General features: G+C 34.4%; 1 protein-coding gene across 1 annotated transcript; it reads left to right on the forward strand.

Annotated features, from left to right (window-relative positions):
- Positions 1 to 4: 4 nt before the first annotated feature.
- Positions 5 to 19,144, forward strand: LOC110036798 (callose synthase 12-like; the record flags this gene model as incomplete). Its single annotated transcript, XM_020741325.1, is given in 2 exon segments — positions 5 to 5,183; positions 18,901 to 19,144. A coding segment is annotated over 1 exon segment (5,173 nt), but the record flags the coding sequence as incomplete, so codon positions are not given.
- Between the last annotated feature and the right edge of the window lie 2,551 nt (positions 19,145 to 21,695).

Raw genomic sequence — 21,695 nt, forward strand, 5'->3', positions numbered from 1 at the left:
CCCCCCGCAAGCCGCCGTTTGTCCGGTGGCATGAAGGCTATGATCTTCTTGACTGGCTTGGCTTCTTTTTCGGTTTCCAGCGCGACAACGTCCGTAACCAGCGTGAGCACCTCGTTCTCCTCCTCGCCAACGCACATATGCGCATCCAGCCTCCACCAGACAACATCGACGCCCTTGACCCAAACGTCGCTCGCCGTCTCCGCCGCAAGCTTCTCAAAAACTACACCGCTTGGTGTTCCTACCTCGGTCGGAAACCTAACGTCTGGATCTCCGACAGCCATCGCCGCTCCGCCGCAGCTGCTCCAGACTACTCTCGTCGCGACCTGCTGTACACTGCCCTTTACCTTCTCGTCTGGGGTGAAGCTGCTAACCTCCGCTTCGTCCCCGAATGCCTCTCCTACATCTTTCACCACATGGCCATGGACCTAAACCGCATCCTTGAGGATTACATCGACGGAAACACTGGACTTCCCGCTATTCCGGCGATTACCGGCGAGAACGCCTTCCTCAACCGTGTCGTCAAGCCAATCTACGCCACCATAAAAGCTGAGGTTGACTCGAGCCGCAATGGCACCGCACCCCACTCCGCCTGGCGAAATTACGATGACATCAACGAGTATTTCTGGTCTCGCCGTTGTTTTGACCGGCTTGGATGGCCACTCGATCTCTCCAAGAACTTTTTCGCCTTTCCTCCGGATCGTAATCGCGTCCGCAAGACCGGCTTCGTCGAGCAGCGCTCATTTTGGAACCTCTTCCGTAGCTTTGACCGCCTGTGGGTAATGCTCATTCTCTATCTTCAGGCGGCCATCATTGTGGCGTGGGAAGGTAAAACCTATCCCTGGCAGAATCTACAGAGCCGTGACGTTCAGGCGAGGGCCCTGACCATATTCATCACTTGGGCTGGTCTACGCTTCCTACAGTCCATTTTGGATGCTGGAACGCAGTACAGCCTTGTCCGTAGGGAGACCATGTGGCTTGGAGTGAGGATGGTGCTCAAGAGTGTAGTGGCTGCTGCTTGGGCTGTGGTTTTCGGCATTCTGTATGCTAGGGCTTGGGACCAGAAAAACAGAGACCGCAGGTGGTCTCCAGCGGCCAACCAGAGGTTAGTGAACTATTTGGAGGCTGCTGGGGTGTTTGTACTTCCGGAGGTGATTGCCATTGTCCTTTTCATTCTCCCTTGGATCCGGAACTTCCTTGAGAAGACAAACTGGAGGATCTTTTATGCGCTTACTTGGTGGTTTCAAACCCGTACTTTTGTAGGTCGTGGGCTGAGGGAAGGGCTTGTTGACAACGTGAAGTATGCCTTGTTTTGGGTTCTTCTTCTAGCCGTCAAGTTCACTTTCAGCTACTTCCTTCAGATAAAACCAATGATCTCTCCAAGCAAATCCATCTACAAGCTTCATATCACCGAGTATCATTGGCATGAGCTCTTTAGTAGGACCAATAGATTTGCTGTTTTTCTTTTGTGGCTCCCGGTTGTGCTGGTCTATCTTTTGGATATTTCAATCTGGTATTCAATTTTTTCATCCCTTGTTGGAGCTCTGGTGGGGCTTTTCTCACACATTGGTGAAATTAGGAATGTCCAGCAGCTAAGGTTGAGGTTTCAGTTTTTTGCAGATGCAATGCAGTTCAATCTGATGCCTGAGGAGCAGCTCTTCCGTGACAGGGGTACACTAAAGAGCAAGTTCAAAGATGCTGTCTTACGTCTAAAGCTCAGATATGGATTGGGGCGGCCTTACAAGAAGATTGAATTAAACCAGGTTGAAGCCAACAGGTTTGCCTTGATATGGAATGAAATTGTGGCTACGTTCAGGGAGGAGGATATTATCAGTGACCGAGAGTTGGAACTTTTGGAACTGCCACCGAATTCTTGGAGCATCCGGGTGATTCGTTGGCCTTGCCTCTTACTCTGCAATGAGCTTCTTTTGGCTCTTAGCCAGGCGAAGGAACTGGTAGCATCAGACCGTCGGCATTGGAGAAAGATATGCAAAAATGAGTATAGGCGCTGTGCTGTTGTGGAGGCATATGATAGCATCAAATACTTGCTGCTTAAGATCATCAAAGAGGGAACCGAGGAGCACAAAATTGTGTCACATCTATTCTTATTGTTTGATTATGCCATCAATGATGAGAAATTGACCTCTGAGTATAAAATGGCGGTTTTACCAGTCCTTCACTCCAAGCTGATCACTCTCCTTGATCAACTTCTTAAACCAAAGAAGGATCTGAACAAAGTGGTGAATACATTACAGACTTTGTATGATGTTGCCATACGTGATTTTCCTACTAAGAAGCAAAACATCGAACAGCTAAAGCAAGCAGGACTGGTGCCTGTGGGACCAACTGCTTCTGGTCTTCTATTTGAGAATGTTATCGAATTGCCTGATGCAGAAGACACAAATTTTTACAAGCAAGTGAGACGGTTGCACACGATTTTAACATCCAGGGATTCTATGAATGATGTGCCCAAGAATCTAGAGGCTCGGAGACGAATGTCCTTTTTCAGCAACTCCTTGTTCATGAACATGCCGAGGGCTCCACAAGTTGAGAAAATGTTTGCCTTCAGTGTTCTTACGCCGTATTATAATGAAGATGTATTGTTCAGCAAGGAGCAGCTCCGCACAGAGAATGAAGACGGCATTTCCATCTTATTTTATCTGCAAAAGATTTATGATGATGAATGGGCTAACTTTTTAGAACGAATGCGGGGTGAAGGAATGGCTGATGAGTCTGATATATGGGGCGAGAAGTTGAGGGAGCTTCGTCTTTGGGCCTCCAATCGGGGCCAGACTCTCACTCGCACGGTCAGGGGAATGATGTACTACTATAAGGCTCTCAAGATGCTTACTTTTCTTGATTCTGCTTCTGAGGTGGACATTAGAGAAGGGTCGCGAGAACTTTCTTTACTTGGTTCTTCTCGGGAGAATGTTGTGGATAGTTTAGGGGATTCTTTTAGGTCTGTTTCAGCACGGAATCTGAGCAGAGCAAGCAGTGGGGTGAGTCTATTATTCAAAGGCCATGAATATGGGACAGCCCTCATGAAGTATACATATGTTGTTGCCTGTCAGATATATGGACAGCAGAAGGCAAAGAAAGACCCTCATGCTGAAGAAATTTTATATCTAATGAAGAATAATGAAGCACTTAGGGTGGCCTATGTTGATGAAGTTCACACAGGGAGGGAGGAAGTGGAGTATTATTCTGTTCTTGTCAAATATGACCAGCAGCTGCAGAGAGAGGTAGAGATATACCGAGTCAGGTTGCCTGGTCCATTGAAGCTTGGTGAGGGCAAGCCAGAGAACCAGAATCATGCTCTCATTTTCACAAGAGGTGATGCAGTGCAGACTATAGATATGAACCAAGACAATTACTTTGAAGAGGCCCTCAAGATGCGGAATCTTTTGGAAGAATACCGACATAGCTATGGTGCAAGAAAGCCAACAATTTTAGGTGTCCGAGAGCATGTATTTACCGGTTCTGTCTCATCACTTGCTTGGTTCATGTCTGCACAGGAAACTAGCTTCGTCACTCTTGGACAGCGGGTTCTAGCAAATCCTCTGAAGGTGAGGATGCATTATGGACACCCCGATGTTTTTGACCGCCTATGGTTTTTGGGCCGTGGGGGTATTAGCAAGGCCTCCAGAGTCATCAACATCAGTGAGGATATATTTGCAGGCTTTAACTGCACATTGCGTTGTGGTAATGTAACTCATCATGAGTATATCCAGGTTGGTAAGGGTCGTGATGTGGGTCTGAATCAAATTTCAATGTTTGAAGCGAAGGTTGCTAGTGGAAACGGAGAGCAGGCTTTAAGCAGGGATGTCTATAGACTTGGCCATAGGTTGGACTTTTTCAGGATGCTTTCCTTTTATTACACGACTGTTGGATTTTACTTCAACACCATGCTGGTTGTCCTAACCGTGTATGCATTTGTATGGGGTCGGCTATATCTGGCACTTAGTGGGCTTGAGGCTGCAATAAAGAATTATGCTGACTCTACAAGCAATACTGCTCTCGGCACCGTTCTAAATCAACAGTTCATTATTCAGCTTGGTATTTTCACTGCCTTGCCAATGGTGGTAGAAAACTCTCTTGAGCATGGATTCCTAGGGGCAGTGTGGGATTTTTTGACCATGCAGATTCAGCTTGCATCTGTTTTTTACACCTTCTCCATGGGAACTAAAACTCATTATTTTGGGCGGACAATCCTTCACGGAGGTGCCAAATATAGAGCTACTGGTCGCGGTTTTGTTGTGCAGCACAAGAGTTTTTGTGAGAACTACAGGCTTTATGCTCGAAGCCATTTCATTAAGGCTATAGAGCTTGGTGTTATACTAACGTTGTATGCATCATATAGTGCCATTGCGAAGAACACTGTCGTTTACATAGTGATGACAATCTCATCATGGTTTCTGGTGGTTTCATGGATAATGGCTCCTTTTGCTTTCAACCCTTCTGGTTTTGATTGGCTGAAGACCGTTGATGACTTTGATGATTTTTTGAGTTGGATATGGTACCGTGGTGGGATATTTGCAAAATCAGAGCAGAGTTGGGAGAAGTGGTGGGAGGAAGAACAAGATCATTTACGTACCACTGGCCTTTGGGGAAAATTATTGGAGATAGTTCTTGATCTGAGATTCTTTTTCTTTCAGTATGGCATTGTCTTTCAGCTTAATATTGCCAGTGATAGCAAAAGCATTATTGTTTACTTTCTCTCATGGATCTATGTGCTGGTTGCTTTTGGAGTTTTCTTGATAATGGGCTATGCTCGTGATAAGTATGCAGCAAAAGAACATGTCTACTATAGGACCGTCCAAGCTTTGATCATCACTCTTGCTATTTTGGTGATTGTTATATTGCTCAAGTTCACCGATTTTGGTATCATTGATATTTTTACTAGCCTTTTAGCATTAATTCCAACAGGGTGGGGCATGATTTTGATAGCTCAGGTGATGAAACCACTCATTAAGACCACTGTGGTCTGGAATACAGTTGTAGCTGTGGCTCGGCTATATGATATGATGTTTGGAATCATTGTCATGGCTCCTGTCGCACTATTGTCTTGGTTACCTGGATTCCAGGCAATGCAGACAAGGATTCTGTTCAACGAAGCATTCAGTAGGGGTCTCCAAATATCTCGTATCATTACCGGGAAGAAAGCTAATTTTGATTTGTAGAACATGGTAATGCTTCACCCTTTTATGTATTTACTTTATAATTCTGCTATATGGATATTTAGATCATGCATGTTTTAAAAGATCTTTTAATGTGTTGATTATTTCCATTCTTATTCTATTGATTGTACATGTTGTCTGCTATCCTTCATCTTTTTGTTGTAAAATTCAAGTAATTTATCACTACATGTTATTAGTAGTCTCACTTTAAGCAGTTTGCTGCTTGCTTTATGCATGATACCTTCTATCATATCTGTAACCTTCTATTTAAGATACGGATTGTTGTTGCGGGGTGGGGTGTTTGAGCCATGTTCTACTGGAGGCTCCCAAATAAAATCATGGCCCTTTGATCTTTGTAAAGTTAAGCCCAAAATAGTCAGAGTTCTTTATTTTTTGTTTTGACTACCTGGTAAGGCTTAAAGCTTTATTAGAAGGAATAAACGGATTTTCAATCATGTTGAATGTTTGTTATTATGATTCTTTTAACGATCAAAAGCATTGGCATCTTCTTAAAGTTGGAGAAAGCTTATTTAAAGTACCAAAAAAGAAAGGTTCATTAAACTTGAGATGAAAAAGAATATTGATTATATTATTTTGGACATTTTTAAGATTGAATGTTGATAACAAATAACCAGATGATTTTAATTGATTTTAGAGTTGGTCCATACATTAATTCAATCATTTGCTTGATTATCTCACACACATATATATATGTTTGTATGTAGGATTGTTGGTATGTTGGTATGTAGGTATGTTGGATTGTAGGTATGTAGGTATGTATGTATGTATGTATGTATGTATGTATCTATGTAGGTATATATGTATGTATGTCTGTAGGCATGCATAGATAGATGAGCTATCTCTATAATGAGATCTATTTATATAATGAGATTGTTGATTCATTAATTTTATCTGGTGCACAATAAAAAATTTTTTTTTTGAATTCGATTATGTGTGTGTGTGTGTGAAATTAGTACTTTTTATATGGACATTACATGCCAGCCATATATTTTGTTAAGATTGTAGAAAACAAATTGTGTGTATAAGGGATATTCTCTTCATTAATGAGAGCAATTTATCTCTGTTTATTCTTTAATTTTAATGAAATTTTTATCTTTATTTACACTTTATAAAAAAGAATGTTTAATCTTTAAAATATTGATGTCTTGCTATATAAGTTCAAAAAGTTGTTTGATTAAGGTCTCCATCATAAAAATTAGTAGTTTAGTTTTCGTTCTATCTAGATCATCCATTGGGAATGTAAATATGCATGCTTACGGCATGACTAAATCATTTTAACAAATTTATGACTAGCTTTTTTAAGGATGTAGATTAGGATAGAACATCTAAGTATTCTATTTGAATATTGCATGATGGACAAATAAAACAAAATAAAACTACATGGAAAAGCGTTATATATATTCTTTGGATGGATCATCTTCTTATGGGGAGAATGTCTATTATCTTCTCATTTAGTTTAAGTATGCATGTCTAACATAAATTATGATAATTCAGCTTTTTAACACTCTTAATACTAGTAACATACATGATTGAATGCGCTTTGAATATTGTTTGACGATCAATTAAGTGCATATAAAAGTTTTGGAAGGATGAATGTTTGCATGAGAATAAATTTATGATATTTATACGATAGAATCTTGCAAATATCTTGTTATTTAATATATAAGTTGACCATTGCATTGTATCTATAAGATATTTGGTAGTTTCGGTTGTTTAAATGCATAGCTGTAACAAGTTTTCTAGCTAGGCTTCTATATATTGTTTGATCATTTTCAGTGGTTAAATCTGTATGAAAATCAATAAAATTCAATTTATGATTTTTTTATTTTTTTTATTTTTTTAAAATGTTCAAAATCAATGCAAGTCAATAGACTTTCAAAACAGAATCAATTGTTCTAATATCCTGGATTTTAACTCTATGATTTTTGACGTTTGTAAGTTCTTTTCACTAAAAAAAGTTATTTTTAATCCCCATCATTCTTCTTTCTTTTTGGTTTTTTTTTTCTAATAACATATGTTTGTGAAATTACCAAACATATGTTGATTTTGTATAATTTGGTTATTATCTACCGTAATCTGGTGAAAATTTGTATGCAGTTCACATACAATCATAATCATATGCAATTAAACCAAATATCTTAGATTGTTAGCCGGATTTTGACAGAGTAGTTGTGGATGGCTAGAGGAGTGGGTAGAAGCAAACCAAACTGAAATTTAGTTCGGCTTTTGTTCAACCAATTCTTGAAAAAAATAAGAAGGGACAAGCTTAGAGTTAGACATTTATTGTTGTCATTTGGGTTGTCAGTTTAACCATTTTCTTAAAAACGAAACAAAAACTATAATCCAAATAATTTATATTTCAAATTAAATAATCGACCCACCATTTAATAAACTGAACCAAATGAACAAAATATACTTAATTCAGTCGCTTTTTCAGTTTCAGCCAATTAATGGAAACCCCTACTTAATAGTATCGGATTGTAATAATTTATTATAAATAATATAATTAATATAAGTGTCTCAAGCTCCGCCAATTGGCTCTATCTTCCAATATGATTATTGCATGAAGGTATCTAATCATCACAACTTTATATATTGTTTTTATTATATATCCAATACTAGCCCAATGATGTTAGACACTAACCAAGTTGAGGAAATTTAAAATACATTTAGAAACTATCAAATATTGTTAATGACAATTATATGCTAAGAACAATAACTAGATTGAAAAAGAGAGAGAGAGAGATAGAGAGAGGAGAGAGAGAATACGACTAAAAAGTTAATTTCTTCTTTGAAATGGTGTAATAATCAAGTTTAAAAGATAAATTTTTTAAACTCTAAAATCATAGGGGAAATTCGTTTTTTTTTAATCCTATGTTTGACCATTGATTATTTTTTAGTGCTTTGACCTTATTGTATTTTGTTGTAGCCTTATTATTGGTTATGCCTATTATTTGGTTCAATTCAGTTTTTAAAATCTATTAATTGATTTGTTTGAACTGACCAACTGCACCCCTTTAGCATTAAAACACTAGATGATAATTTAAAATGTTCATATATTAGATAGTTGAAATTTGATACTACTAAGGTGGTAATTTATATTTAAAATATGTAATTTTATTGTTAACTAATAAAATAAAATTTATTAATAAGAACTACTATAAATTATTGTTTCAAAGATTTGTAAAATTTGAACCAAGTCATTCAAGTGAGCATTCTTCTCTCCCACCAATATACATGTTAGTGTTGCTGTTAATCGGGCACTATATATAGAAATGGACTCTACCATAGCTAAAAGTTTTAAGAGGAAAATTGATATCATCAAAAGTTAAACTACTTGAACATATAGAATTGGCTTTCAGAGTTAAGGAGGATTCTATTTTTTTTTTCAAGATAATTGAAAACTAAGTAATGTAAATAAATATAAGAGAAATTCAAAGAAATAGAATGAAAAAAAAAATAATAAAAAAAATAATTTTTTGAGGTATTTTTAAGTTCAAATAGCTCGAGTTACGATTCCAAAATAATCTCATGAGTATGTATAAACTCTTGGAGATCCTTAGATGCATTGGGACTCTAAATAAGGAGTATTAATAATATGGGGTTTTTTACATGCATAGCACTCAAAACTTATTTTTTAACATATTTCACACCCAAACATCTATGTTTAAAAAAAAAAAAAGAAAAAAAAAAGAAAAACTTTTTTCACTACCATTAATGATTATGTTGGGTAATTCTTTCGAGGACTCCTGCTCCGTCGTGATGCTGCTCCGACGACACAATGAGCTTTTATATCGACGTCGGCTACGAATTTCACATCCTCATCGCTACCTTCTGGACGGCGAGCGCCTGCGGTTTAATGGGCTACCTTCACTTTCATAAGTAAACAACTAACAACCTAAAATATAACTTAAGAAAATCAGCTCAGTGTTTTTTGAGTTTTTAGATGTCTAATTTAGGTAATGACCTTTCAGAGGTGAAATGCCTCGCTGGTTGAGGAGCTAAAACTGAAGGTAGTCCATTAACTCGCATGCGCTCGCCATCAAGAAGGCAACTACGGGAATGTCGAAACTTGTTGCTAGCATCGATGTAAAAGCACTTCGTGCCGTTTGAGCAGAGTAATGCCAGAGCAGGTGTCCTTGAAGGAATTCCCCAACGAAATCATTAGCGGAAGTGAAGAAGTGCTTTTTTGTAAATGTATAAGTTTGGGTGTGAAATATTTTAATAGTTAAATTTTGAGTGCTTTTTATGTAAAAAAGCTATAATAATATTATCCAAGGCCACTACTATTCAAAGCAGATTTAACTGTTAATATTCTCACGACTCATGTTTATTTTCATTTATGTATGTTTAATTTATAATACATTTTGAAAATAACTTTAGTATTTGAATGTAGGTTTAAATATAGGTTCAAAATAAAAATTTTAGAATGACCTAAAAGAATTATTTCAAACGATATCTCTTTAAAAAAGAATTTTTATTGGAGGAGATTTAAATGGTCATGATAGTAGAGTAATGCAAGATTTAAGAAGTGTTCATAGTGGTTATGGTTTTGGAGGAGATTTGAATTGTCTTGTTAGTAGAGTGGTAGAAGATTTTAGAAGTATGCATGATTGTTAGTGTTTTGGAGTGATTGATGAAGAAAGTAAAATAATATTAAACTTTGTATTAGCTTATAGTTTTGCTATTATTAATATTTTATTTAAGAAAATATATGAGCATATTATTACTTATAAGTGTGAATCTAATAAAACATAAATTTATTATTTTCTTATGAGAAAAATAGATTGTCAAGAATGTAAAGATTGCAAGGTCATTCTAAGTGAAAATTTAATACTCAATCTCGATAATTGGTTTTGGATTTTAAGATTAAGAGTTAAAAGATAAAAAATCCAATGAAACTTTGTCATAGAATTAGATGAAAGTACATAAAAGATACAAATAAAATTAATTTTAAGAGTAAAATTTAAGATTTCAAGATTTGAGATGTTCATGAACAAGCTAATTAGCGACAGAAGATGTACTTGGACAAGTAGAAGGAAAAAAAAATTATAAATAAAAATAATTGACGGTGAAATAATAATGTGCAAGAAAAGATAAAATGTAAAATTCTTTGTTGTAAAAATTGGTTTGAATTTAAAAGCTTAGAGAACTAGAAAAAAATATAAGGTGACCCGTAGGGAGTCTAAGAGAACAATTTTTAATGTTAAGACTTTTGCTTTATAATAGACTAAATATTAAATAAAGTGAAAGATATGTATAAACTAGTCAAACAAAGAGAAAAAAATATTTAATTTAAAGTGCATTAAAAATGAAAATAAAAAAATTTTTTTTTAGAGAAGATATTCAACATAGGTATATGAGATAGTTTGATAATAATTTCAATGAAGTTTTTAAAATTACGATAGACGTTAGTGATCTTAATATTGTTAATAATAATATAACTTTTTGTTTTTACCGTCGCATTAGTAGAAAGGAAGTTTGAAAAGGCTTTAAAGAAAATCTAGGGTGGAAAATTAGTTGGACCTGATAATATCCTAATATAAATGTATAAATATTTAACAGTTTTAGGAGTTTTTTTAGCTTACGAAACTTTTTAATATTATTTTTAAAACTAAAAAGATGCCCGAGAAGTAGAGGAAGGGTATTCTTGTTCCCTTTTTTAAGAATAAAGGGGTTGCAAAAGAGTCTGCAAACTATAAAGGAGATAAGTTAATATGCCATAAATTAAAATTATGGGAGAGAGTAATTGTAAATAGGTTATGATGTGATTCAAAAATGTCACATAATCAGTTTGGATTTATGCCAGGCAAGTCTACAATGAAAACTATATATTTATTGAGGCGTTTGATGGAAAGTACAAATAGAGTAAGGAGGATATACATATGTTTTTTATTGATTTAGCAAATGCTTAGGAAAAGATTCCAAGAGAAGTTCTTTGGAGTGTTCTAGAAAAGAAAGATGTTGATGTGACTTATTTTTAAGTCATTAAAGATTTGTATACTAGAGCTGTTTCTTGTGTTCGAAGAGAAGGATGATTGGGCACGTGTTTTCCTATTTTTAGGATGCTCTTACAAGACATTTACAGTAGGATGTACCTTTGTGTATGCTCTCGCAGATGATGCCCTTCTTGTGGATAAGAATAGAGAAAGAGTTAGGGAAAATATTGAATTATGGAGGCCTACATTAGAATCTAAAGGCCTTCGTTGGAGTATATCTAAAACTGAATAAATGGAATGTAGTTTTAATAGTGGTAGATTTAGTGGTAGAGTTGTAATAATGAGTGATCAAATAATTAAAAGGTGATTGTTTTAAATACCTCGGGTCTATTGTTCAAAGTGATGTTGATGCAGATGAAGATTTTATTAGTAGAATTCAAGTAGGATTGTTGAAGTGGAGCAATGCATCGGGCCTACTGTGTGATAGAAAAGGTACCCCACTTAGGGTACGTTTGGGGCGGCGGCAGAGCTGCGGCGCGCTAATGCACCACATTTTTTTATTGTTTAGAGTCGTTGTTCTCGGCTTGGTGCGTTTTAACCAAAACGCGGGCTGCCTCTCCGACTCTGCGGCCCAACGCCCATGTTCGGCTTTTTGCCCCCGTGCCCTATATTTTCTTGCCCTAGCTTGAATCATTCGGCTTTACCCTGTGCCTAACCTGGAAGCTGCGATCTTCTCCTCCTCTTCCTTCTCTTCTCTGTCGTTGTTCAAGCTACTTGGTTCTTTTTCCTCTTCTTTTTCCGTGTTTCTCACTCTGCCTGGTTCCTCTTCCTCGCTTCCTTCTTTATTCCCCATCGGTAAGCACTTTTTCTTTTCTAACAAGTGCGAATGCTTATTCGTTGGATTTGTGATATTAGATGTGAATGTTGTTCGGTGGTATGGATGGGTATGGATGTGTGTGTGGTATGTGGCTAGGTGGCTCGAGTTTGCTTTGGCTGACTCGAGTTTTGTGTGGATGTGGCTGTGTGGCTCGATTTTGTTGTATGACTCGATTTTTCTCTGGATGAGGCAGTGTGGGTGTGGCAGTGTGACTTGAATTTCTTGTATGTCTCGAATTTATTGTGGACGAGTTTGTGTGGTTGTGGCTGTGCAGCTCGAATTTTTGCTGTATGGCTAGAATTTGCTGTGGTTGAGGCTATGTGGGTGTGGCTGTGTGGCTCGAAGAAACACCAAATTTGGCTTTTTGGCTATTTCGATTGAACTTGGCGGTGGATTTGGCTGTGGCACGAATTTTCTTACTCGAATTTGGTGTCTCGGGAATGGATGCAATCACTGGAGGCCAGTGTAGCACGGGACATACATCGTATGTTAAGAACAATATAATCATTATATTAATTGTAATTTAAATAATTTTTGACTTTTTTTTGACACTCTTGGTGCTCGCTGCTAAGTGAGGCGTGCATCTAAATTTTTGTACTGTTCTGAAGTGAATTTTATCTTCTGATGTATCAAATATATATCTATGACAATTCAGTAATAAACAATATTACTAAACAAGGGCAGAATGATCATTTGTCCAGAAATCTTTGCCACACAGCTGTTTACAATCAACTGAAACAAACAACCAGCCGGCTTTCCGGCAGCGGCTTCCCCGCAGCAACTTTTTTGGGCAGCTAAGCTGCAGCTACCCCAAACAGACCCTTAGACTTGAAGGAAACTTTATAAGATGGTGGTGAGACCTACAATGCTTTATGGCGCAAAATGTTGGCGTTTAAAAGAGAAGCATAAAACCAATTAAGTGTTGCTGAGATGAGAATGCTCAAGTGGATGAGTGGCTTGATGCTTAGTGACAAAATGCGAAATGAATGCGTCCCGTAAAAGGGTTGTTGTAGGTTGGCTGGCAGAAAAGATTAGAGAGTCATCTTAGATGGTTTGGTCACATTAATCATCGATCACTTGATGGTCCAGTTAGGAGAGTAGATGCTTTAGATTCTACTTAAAAAAAGGTAGAGTTAGTCCTAAAAAGATTTGGGCATGTTGTATAAAAAATGATCTTAATTTATTAGAACTAAATGAAAATGTAACATTCAATAGGACACAATGGATGAAAAAAATTCATATAACTGACCCCACTTAGTGGGATAAAGGCATGTGATTGTTGTTGTTGTTGTATTTGTATCAGAGTTCTTTACAACCTTCAAATTCTTTTTTATGCTTAGACTTGTGAATGCTTCTAATTATTTTTTAAAACTGAATGGTTTGAATCATGGATTAGAAGAATAGTGTGTCATTTTTTTAAAAAGTAGTATACGTTTGTCACTTACCAGGATTCAATCATAGCGATGAAAATTGGTAGTTTTAGTTTTTATTTTAGAATCGCAATATTAAAGTATATTGAATAAAAAGAATAGGAAGGAGAAAATAATGATATCACAGTAGTGGACAATATGTCGGTTCTCATATGCATGTGTTGAATGTGGTGACTAGCAGCTAGTGTACAAGTATGCAATATGAAATATTTTATTTTTGCAATCTTATTTTTTTCACTTTTCTTTGCGCTCTAAATTTTTGTTTTCTATGCGATAAAATCCCTGGTGGTTTTTTGATGAGCACTTAAATCAAATATGGGATACATTGACATAGGATTGTGCGTTTCTTGCCATTGTTTTGATATCACTGGTCAAGGCATGCAAGAAGTTTTGCAGCCTTCCATGATGTGAAGTGCAGGCCATGCTAATGTTGCTTTTAAATGGAAATTCAACTATTATCATTGATTGCTAGTCAAACTACACAATGGGAGGGCTCAAAAAACTTAACAAAATTGTAGAGCATTTCAAAATAACTTATAAAATTATAGAACATTTAAATTTACTTACAAAAAGTACATATATAATGTATATATTTATCTAAGTAAACTCGGAACAAATTTGGTAATAATTTTTAGTAATTATAATGATACATTTAATAACAATTGTAAAAACATGAATTATTTAATAAATTACCTAAATTTTTATATAAAATTGAAGATACATGTGATGTTCATAACTAATTCGAAGATAAGCTTTGAAAATGAACCTGTAAATTGAGATTTTTCTCAATTTTTAGTTTTTATCATGCATAGAAATTAAAAATAAGATTAAAACTAGTGTAATAGTTTGCTGCAAAACGTAGAAACTATAAAATTGCATAAAATCTCAAGCTTCATAAAATAAGCTCTTGGGATTCATTGATCATCTTCTTCTTTTTCATTCAAATAGTTTCTTTCCCTTTCGAGTAGAATTTCTTCATCTTCAACGTAGTCTTTTTATTTTTTTTGAATCATTCTTATATTTCCCTTGAACTATGTATTGTATGGTCCTATTACTTATTTCCTTATCTAAGTTCTCCGTGGTTCTCATTTTTCTTGAATTTTTCCTTTTTTTTCTCTTGATCTCTCCCTTAGGTTCTAATGTAGGAAATGATCCATAGGATTTTTCATCTTATGGAGTCTTAAGACAATGTTAGTTGTGTTGATACTTCATGTTTTAAAACTTAATTTAAATGATCTCTTTTAACAATGCAATAATATTTGAATATCTAATTATTTAGTACTTTATTTCCCCTTATTATTTTCCGTATATAAATTTTGTTTAATTTTTTTTTTTCTTCTTAATGAGCAATCAAGTCTTCTTTTATCTCCAAATGAACATTTAGTCACAATACCATTATATGCTTTACAAGGACTAGTATGATACTTGTTGGCTCAACACGTAATCGGGTTGTTTCTTTATCATAATAAATACATATTTGGCAAAGAGTATTTAACTCTGGTTTGGACTTCCTTATCTTTAATTCAGATTCTTCCTCACATTTGGATCGGCCATATCTATAAATTCCATTACATATGTGCCATAGATCTAATTAATTTATTTGTTTGTAATTATAAAAGGAAAAATTGCATGCATGACAACGATGAAAATGATTTATATATATATATATATATATATATATATATATATAAATCATATGTCATAGATCCTAGTTAATCCATCATATTATTCAATTAACCTTTGTTATAACTTCTTCTTCATTAGTTGAGTTTAATAGGATTTATTTTTTCATTTGCTTTGAGAGTATTGACACAATATTGTTAAAAAATATTATAATCGTTGAGGTCAAGACGATCGGTTGTTGTAGGTTGAGAAGGTTGCGACTCGAGATGATGGAGTTCAGGGCTGCTGTAGATTGAGGATGAAAGTTGTGGGCTACAAGTCAATGGGAGGGTGAAGTTTGTGTGTTACTGTAGGTTGCGGCAGATAGCAATGCATGCTAGCAAGCATCGTGACCATCAAGGGCGAAGATTGAGGGGGCTAGTTTGAATATTTTTGATTGAACAGTGCTTTCGACAACCTTGTTTACAAAATTGTAGCGCAAGTTGCACAAACATGCATTTGAACTTTTAAGTTTAGGGGGCATTGACTAAAGATATAAGCTTGAGATGAGAAGCTCCAATCACTTATAGGCTTATATAAGCATGTTTTTGCCCTTTTCAAACATATCTTGTAGATATGATGAGCAACACATTAATAACTAGACTTTCATCATCATTAACTTTTCATAATTATTTTGGGATGGCCTTTATTAATTTTTCTTTTCAATTGAGCATTACTGGCTGCTACATATGTTGTGACCTCTTTTTGTCCTTTTTCCCCCTTCAATTTCTAACCATGTTAATTTTATATTCTTCTTTTTTGGTAGTTTTTGCATACTTTATTTAATGGCCTTAATGTTGCACATCTTATATCTTTCATTAATGCTAAAACTAGCTAATTCTTTTTCTAGCATCTTTTCATCAATACATACTTCCCTCATAGCCATTTATTGCTCATTCTTGCTACTCTTCCGCACATTAGAATACGTAAATATGTGAATATGATCTACACAATTGGGTAGATAAGTTATTGTATAATAAAAAACATTAAACTTTGAAGTTATCACATGATCATGATGTCCTCATTAGGGTTGTCAAAAAAGCCCGTAGTTCGAAACAGCTTGTGTTCGAGTCGTTACATATATTGTTTCAAATCGTTCATTAGGTAAGCAAGCTGAGCACAGACAATTTTTTTAAGCTCTAATTATAAACCAGTCGAATACGAACAACCCTTTGTTCGACCTTGTTCGGCTCTTTTTTAGCTCGAAATGAGGAAGTTTTATATATTATTTATATATTAATATGTTATATATATTTATATTTAAGTTTAAATCACCATAGCTTGTGTAGTAATGTGATTATACTATTTTTATTGCATAGAAATGATGCAGGTTCGAATCCAACACCCTACATTTATTTTTCTAGAGCTATTTTGAGTTGAACACAAACTAGAATGTGTAAATTGAGCCGAACATAAACACATTGTTCACTAGCATTTTCAAACATGAGTTAATTTCTAACACAATTAATTTTGAACGAGTTTAACACGAGCCAAGCCTGAGCTCGCTCAAGATCGGCTCATTTACTGCCCTAGTCCTAATGTATATCCTAACTTGGATAAGAATAATGGTATTTTTGAAAATTAAATGACATATACTTCTATAATTTTGAAATTTGAACAAATATAAAACCTCATGCTTGAAGTATTAAGTGCTTGATCACTAAAACTGGGGAGATTGAGCCTGTCAGTACATTTAATGGAAGCTGGCGAGGGTTACCATATCTTACCTTTCAGCCCTCATTATATGTCGACAATATGGGGAGATCTCATAGAACTTATTATATTATAAATTTGTTGGGGATTTATTAAAATTATTGAGCAGAACTTCATTTATTTTTAGCCTTGTATGTTTCAATTAATAGCTTTAGTCTTGTTTAGACATTTTTTTTTTTCAAATAATCTTGTTTTATCTATTGTTTCTTCCCTCAATTAGTTATTTTTTTATAGCATTTGGTTACTGAAAAATTGGTTGTCTGAAAATATTATCCTTTTAGTTGAAAATTGCATTTAACTACACTGTATACATATAGTAATAACACGTTTATAAAAGAAATTATCATATGCTTCTCAGCAATAATTATTAGCAAATGCTCATGGCATGCTTGTGACCATTGTAATGATAATATATTTGCTATTACATGTAGTGACCAGATCAATTTTAAAATTGGGCAGTATAAAAGAAAAATAAACATCTTTAAAAAAAAATAAAAATAAATAAAGGCTGGTATTAGGAATCGAAATAATTCTCCTTAGAATTTATAAACAAGTAAGAAATCTCGCGATGTGGGGCTGATAAGATATCAATCACATTGTGGAGCGGCAATTCAATCAGGTTCTGATGTTAATCTTGCTGTTGATAATGCCGCATGACTCATTCATGTGAACAATTTATGTCTTGTTTTTTTATATCAGAAGTCAAATATATTGATAAAAAGAAATAAAAAATGTTTTGAAAATGTGATTGCAATACTCTATGCAAATTGTAGAGCATCTTAAAAATGACTTGAAAGGGTTTTTTTTGAAAAAGTGTGTTCTAGAGATGTTTCCACGCTCATTCTACGATTTTGAATTTCCATATTAGGAAAGAGTTCCATTTCAAAATAGAGCTTGTAGATGCAGCAAAATTAATGAACTATGGGTATCACAAAAAAACAAGGGCATACACAATTCTTAGCCATATTAAATGACGTTAGTTCCAGCGTAAATGTCTATTATAGTGCTATGATATACGAATATTCTGCCATGATTTTCATGACCATCTATGGATTAGAATCCTGATTAAGAGTCATTTTATTCCATGCGATAAGCTTGTTTATTGTTGCTTCTTGAAATCATCTGACACAGCAGGTGCATTGATCTCTTCTTTCTTTAGGATGACACATTTTGCAATATACTTTTGCGGATTCCTATGCTTTAGAATGCCTTCTGCTTTTGGACCATACTCGAGTTGGCTAACTGTAATGCACCCTGCATTTTGTTTTTCAGTGTTTCTTGTGTTATTTCTCCGGATTTTGTTCATATCGGTTTCACTTGTGATATAGGAACCAAACAATATGAATGTAGTTTTAGCAACCTGCCCCCCAAAAAAAGATTTTGTATTTTGCTTAATTGTCTCGGTCTCCAATTTAGTATTTTATTATTCTCCAGTGATCATCTTTAGTTGTTAGAAAACCATGATTTCCTAAGCTAGGAAATGAACTCTAGATGCTGCTACGCAAGCTGACTGCTTTAGGTGTGGCAATGTTCTCAGCTATGCTACTTAACCTTTTCTTCTCATAGCTGCTTAACTAAAGTGGGGCATTTACATACGCACCACCTAATTCTTATGCTTTTACGCATCTATAACACCTCAACCTTGTTTAGATGTTAGGTATGTAAATACACAAGAATTAGTCATCTATAACACCTCAACCTTATGTTTTGCATTTATACCATCCAAATCTTTAACATCATATCAAAAATATCATTATTTTCACTTGAAAGTGGAATACACCTTTCTTAATGCATAGGTAAAGTGGGATATATATATATATATATATATAGAAAATGAAGTTTAGATGTTAGGTATGTAAATACACAAGAATTAGGTGGTATGTACGTAAATCTTCCAAAAAAAAATTAAGAATATATTTTTTTATCATTTGCCAAAACAATATGAACCCTGTTATTTTCCGGTAAGTTATTAGGGATGGGTTCCCCTGCACTTTAGCCATTATTTTTATTTTCAATTGATTTTAATTTTTTAATTTTATGTTATTAATAAGCTGTGGTGTAATATTTTGAATCATTCCTTGCAGGTTCGGTGCAATTTTCGCTGGTCTGGTCGGGGCTCTGTATAGCTGCTGGCTCCGGCTTTGGTCTTGTGCAGTCTGTTTTTCTCACTCTTGGCTTTTGGATTTTTTTGATATATTTTACTATTGAGTTAGTATTATTCTATATCCTTTCTATATTCTTGTAGTTTTTATGTAATTATTCGAGCACTAATTTGAAATTTGATATTTTCAATCAGTAGATATTTAAATTTGGGTAAGACACTAAATTAGTTGGATTAGAAGCTAATTTCTGACCATTTATTGCTGTTATATATATAAAGATCGGCTCCCGTACCGACCCTTCTAAAATCTGTACGTTCATTACCAGTCTGTGAGAAATATTAGAGGAGGAGAAAGCATTGAAGATGAAGGAGAATAATTGAAGAATTTGGACTCACTACTAGTTTAAAATACTTACTTACTTAATGTGATTGTGTGGATTTGATTTAGTTTGCTTACTTTAGAATTCTGAACTTTGATTATGTGTATAGTTTTCTATCAGTGTTTAGTGTTGTGGCTTAATTTTTACACTGATTTATATATTAGTTTGCTTAATATGTGTGAAATTATGATTAGAAAAATCTATTTGTAAAAGTGTATTTTCATATATAAAAGTTTGTTTGGTGTTATTTGTGATAATGTTTGTTTGTGAATTATTGTTAGATAAAAATTATGTTTAAAAAAATGCTAAAAAAGACTTTTGAGAAAATTGAAAGAAATTGAAAATTGAAAAAATAAAAAAATGGAGCCGACGGCGCTAGCATGGGCGCCGACAGCGCCCTCTACCCGGGGACAGCCTTTAACCCTTTAAAATTCACCATTTTCATTGTAAACTGCCATTTTTACCCTTGAGTCACTTTCAACTATCGGTTTTTGCACCTAGGACTTGCATTTACTTGGATTTGAGGTGATTTTAAGGTAAAGGAACTTTGGATTTCATCTTCTCTAGGTAAGAGCTACAGTTTGAACTTAAAATTTTTTATTTTCACCAAGGTAAGAGCTACACTTTGAACTTAAAGTTTTACTATATATATATATATATGATTATTGGTGTGCTTGACTCACTTTTGTTCCTTATCATTCTCTGACAATAAATATTAGAGCAAAAAAATTGATTAATGTTAAATTATTAACCTTTTTTATGAATAATAATTTTTTCGGACTTCTATCATGAATATGAAAAAAAACACTACATGCAGATGATCGTTACGTGGGCTAATTTGCATGTGTGGATGACCACACATAATATTCTCTCCACGAGTAAACTCAACATATGGTGACTCCATTTATAATATCATGTGATTTTTTTTAAATGAGCAGTAAATTAATATAAAGAGCTCAATTTGAAAATAACATTATAACAAAATGTAATCGTATTGAATTCAATCTCACGTCGTTAAAATGTATGTAAAAATATTAAATTTTTGCACTTGGAAGGCTTCAAATTTAAGATGAAAATACGTTCGATTACTAGTAGATGATGAAAATAGTATATATTATAATTTCATTTTTCATCAAAAAAAAAAAATGATTACCTAAAGTCTTAATGTAGAGGCTAACCCATTCTAAACACAAAAAAATAAATATATAAATAAATAAATAAATGCTTAGCCTTAAGGTATCAATTAAGGTGATGAAAAATGAGAGGCCAAAAATTAAACGCTATATTACATCTGATGAACTCTTCTAATAATGTGAACATATGTCAGCAAAAAGCCAAAATATTTTAGGGAAAATACATCCACAACAAAGGATCACTATTTATCACACAATGTGAAGACAACTTAGTCTCTGATCACCAAGAATTTACAGATGTTGAAGGCAAGGATTATCCTCATCGAAGCAGCTAATGAGTTTCAAGAAATTCATGTGAGCTAACTTTGTTTTTAAATTATCATACAACAACAACAACAACAACAAGTTGTTATCCCACAAAGTAGGGTCTCCTACATGAATCCCAAGTTGTTATCCCACAAAGTAGGGTCTCCTACATGAATCCTTTTTCTCCACTGTGTTCTATTTAGTGCCATATTTTCATTTATTTCTAATAAATTATAATCATTCCTTTATACAACGTGCCCAAATCTTTTTAATTGTACTTCTACTTTTCTTAATACAAATCAAATCTAAAATATCTACACTCCTAACAGGATCATCAGATAGTCGACGTTTAATGTGAACAAACTATCTAAGACGACCCTCTCTAATCTTTTCTGTCATTGAGCTACACCAACACTTTCACAAGTATATTTGTTTCACATTTTGTCTTTAAGTGTAAAATCAGTCATCCACCTAAGCATTCTCATCTCAGCAACATCAAACTTGGTTTTTTTGCTTCACTTTTATAGGCCAACATTTTGGGTCATAAAACATTGCAGGTCCCACCAACATCTTACAAAATTTTGCTTTCAAGTCTAAGGGGTGTTTTCTATTACACAATAAGCTCGATGCATTCCCACTTCAACCATCTGACTTGAATTCACAATAAATATCAATATAAGTAAATAAGCATGAAATTTTGCTATAAAGTTAGGATTTTGAATGGATAAAATATTATAACTTTTGAGAAATTAAAATCATGAGAATTGGTTTAAAAAACAAGCCAATTTCTGTGGCAATCAACACTAATAAGAAATAATTGAATTTCAATTACCAAAGAAGACAAACCATGCATTAATAGACTGCTCAAATTATAATAAGATATATATATATATATATGTATATATGTTGGATCCTAAATTGTTCTTTGCGAACCACGTGTAGAGTTAGCGCTCAGAGAA

This window comes from Phalaenopsis equestris, unplaced genomic scaffold, assembly GCF_001263595.1.
Source record: "Phalaenopsis equestris unplaced genomic scaffold, ASM126359v1 Scaffold210998, whole genome shotgun sequence".
Lineage (NCBI taxonomy): Eukaryota > Viridiplantae > Streptophyta > Magnoliopsida > Asparagales > Orchidaceae > Phalaenopsis > Phalaenopsis equestris.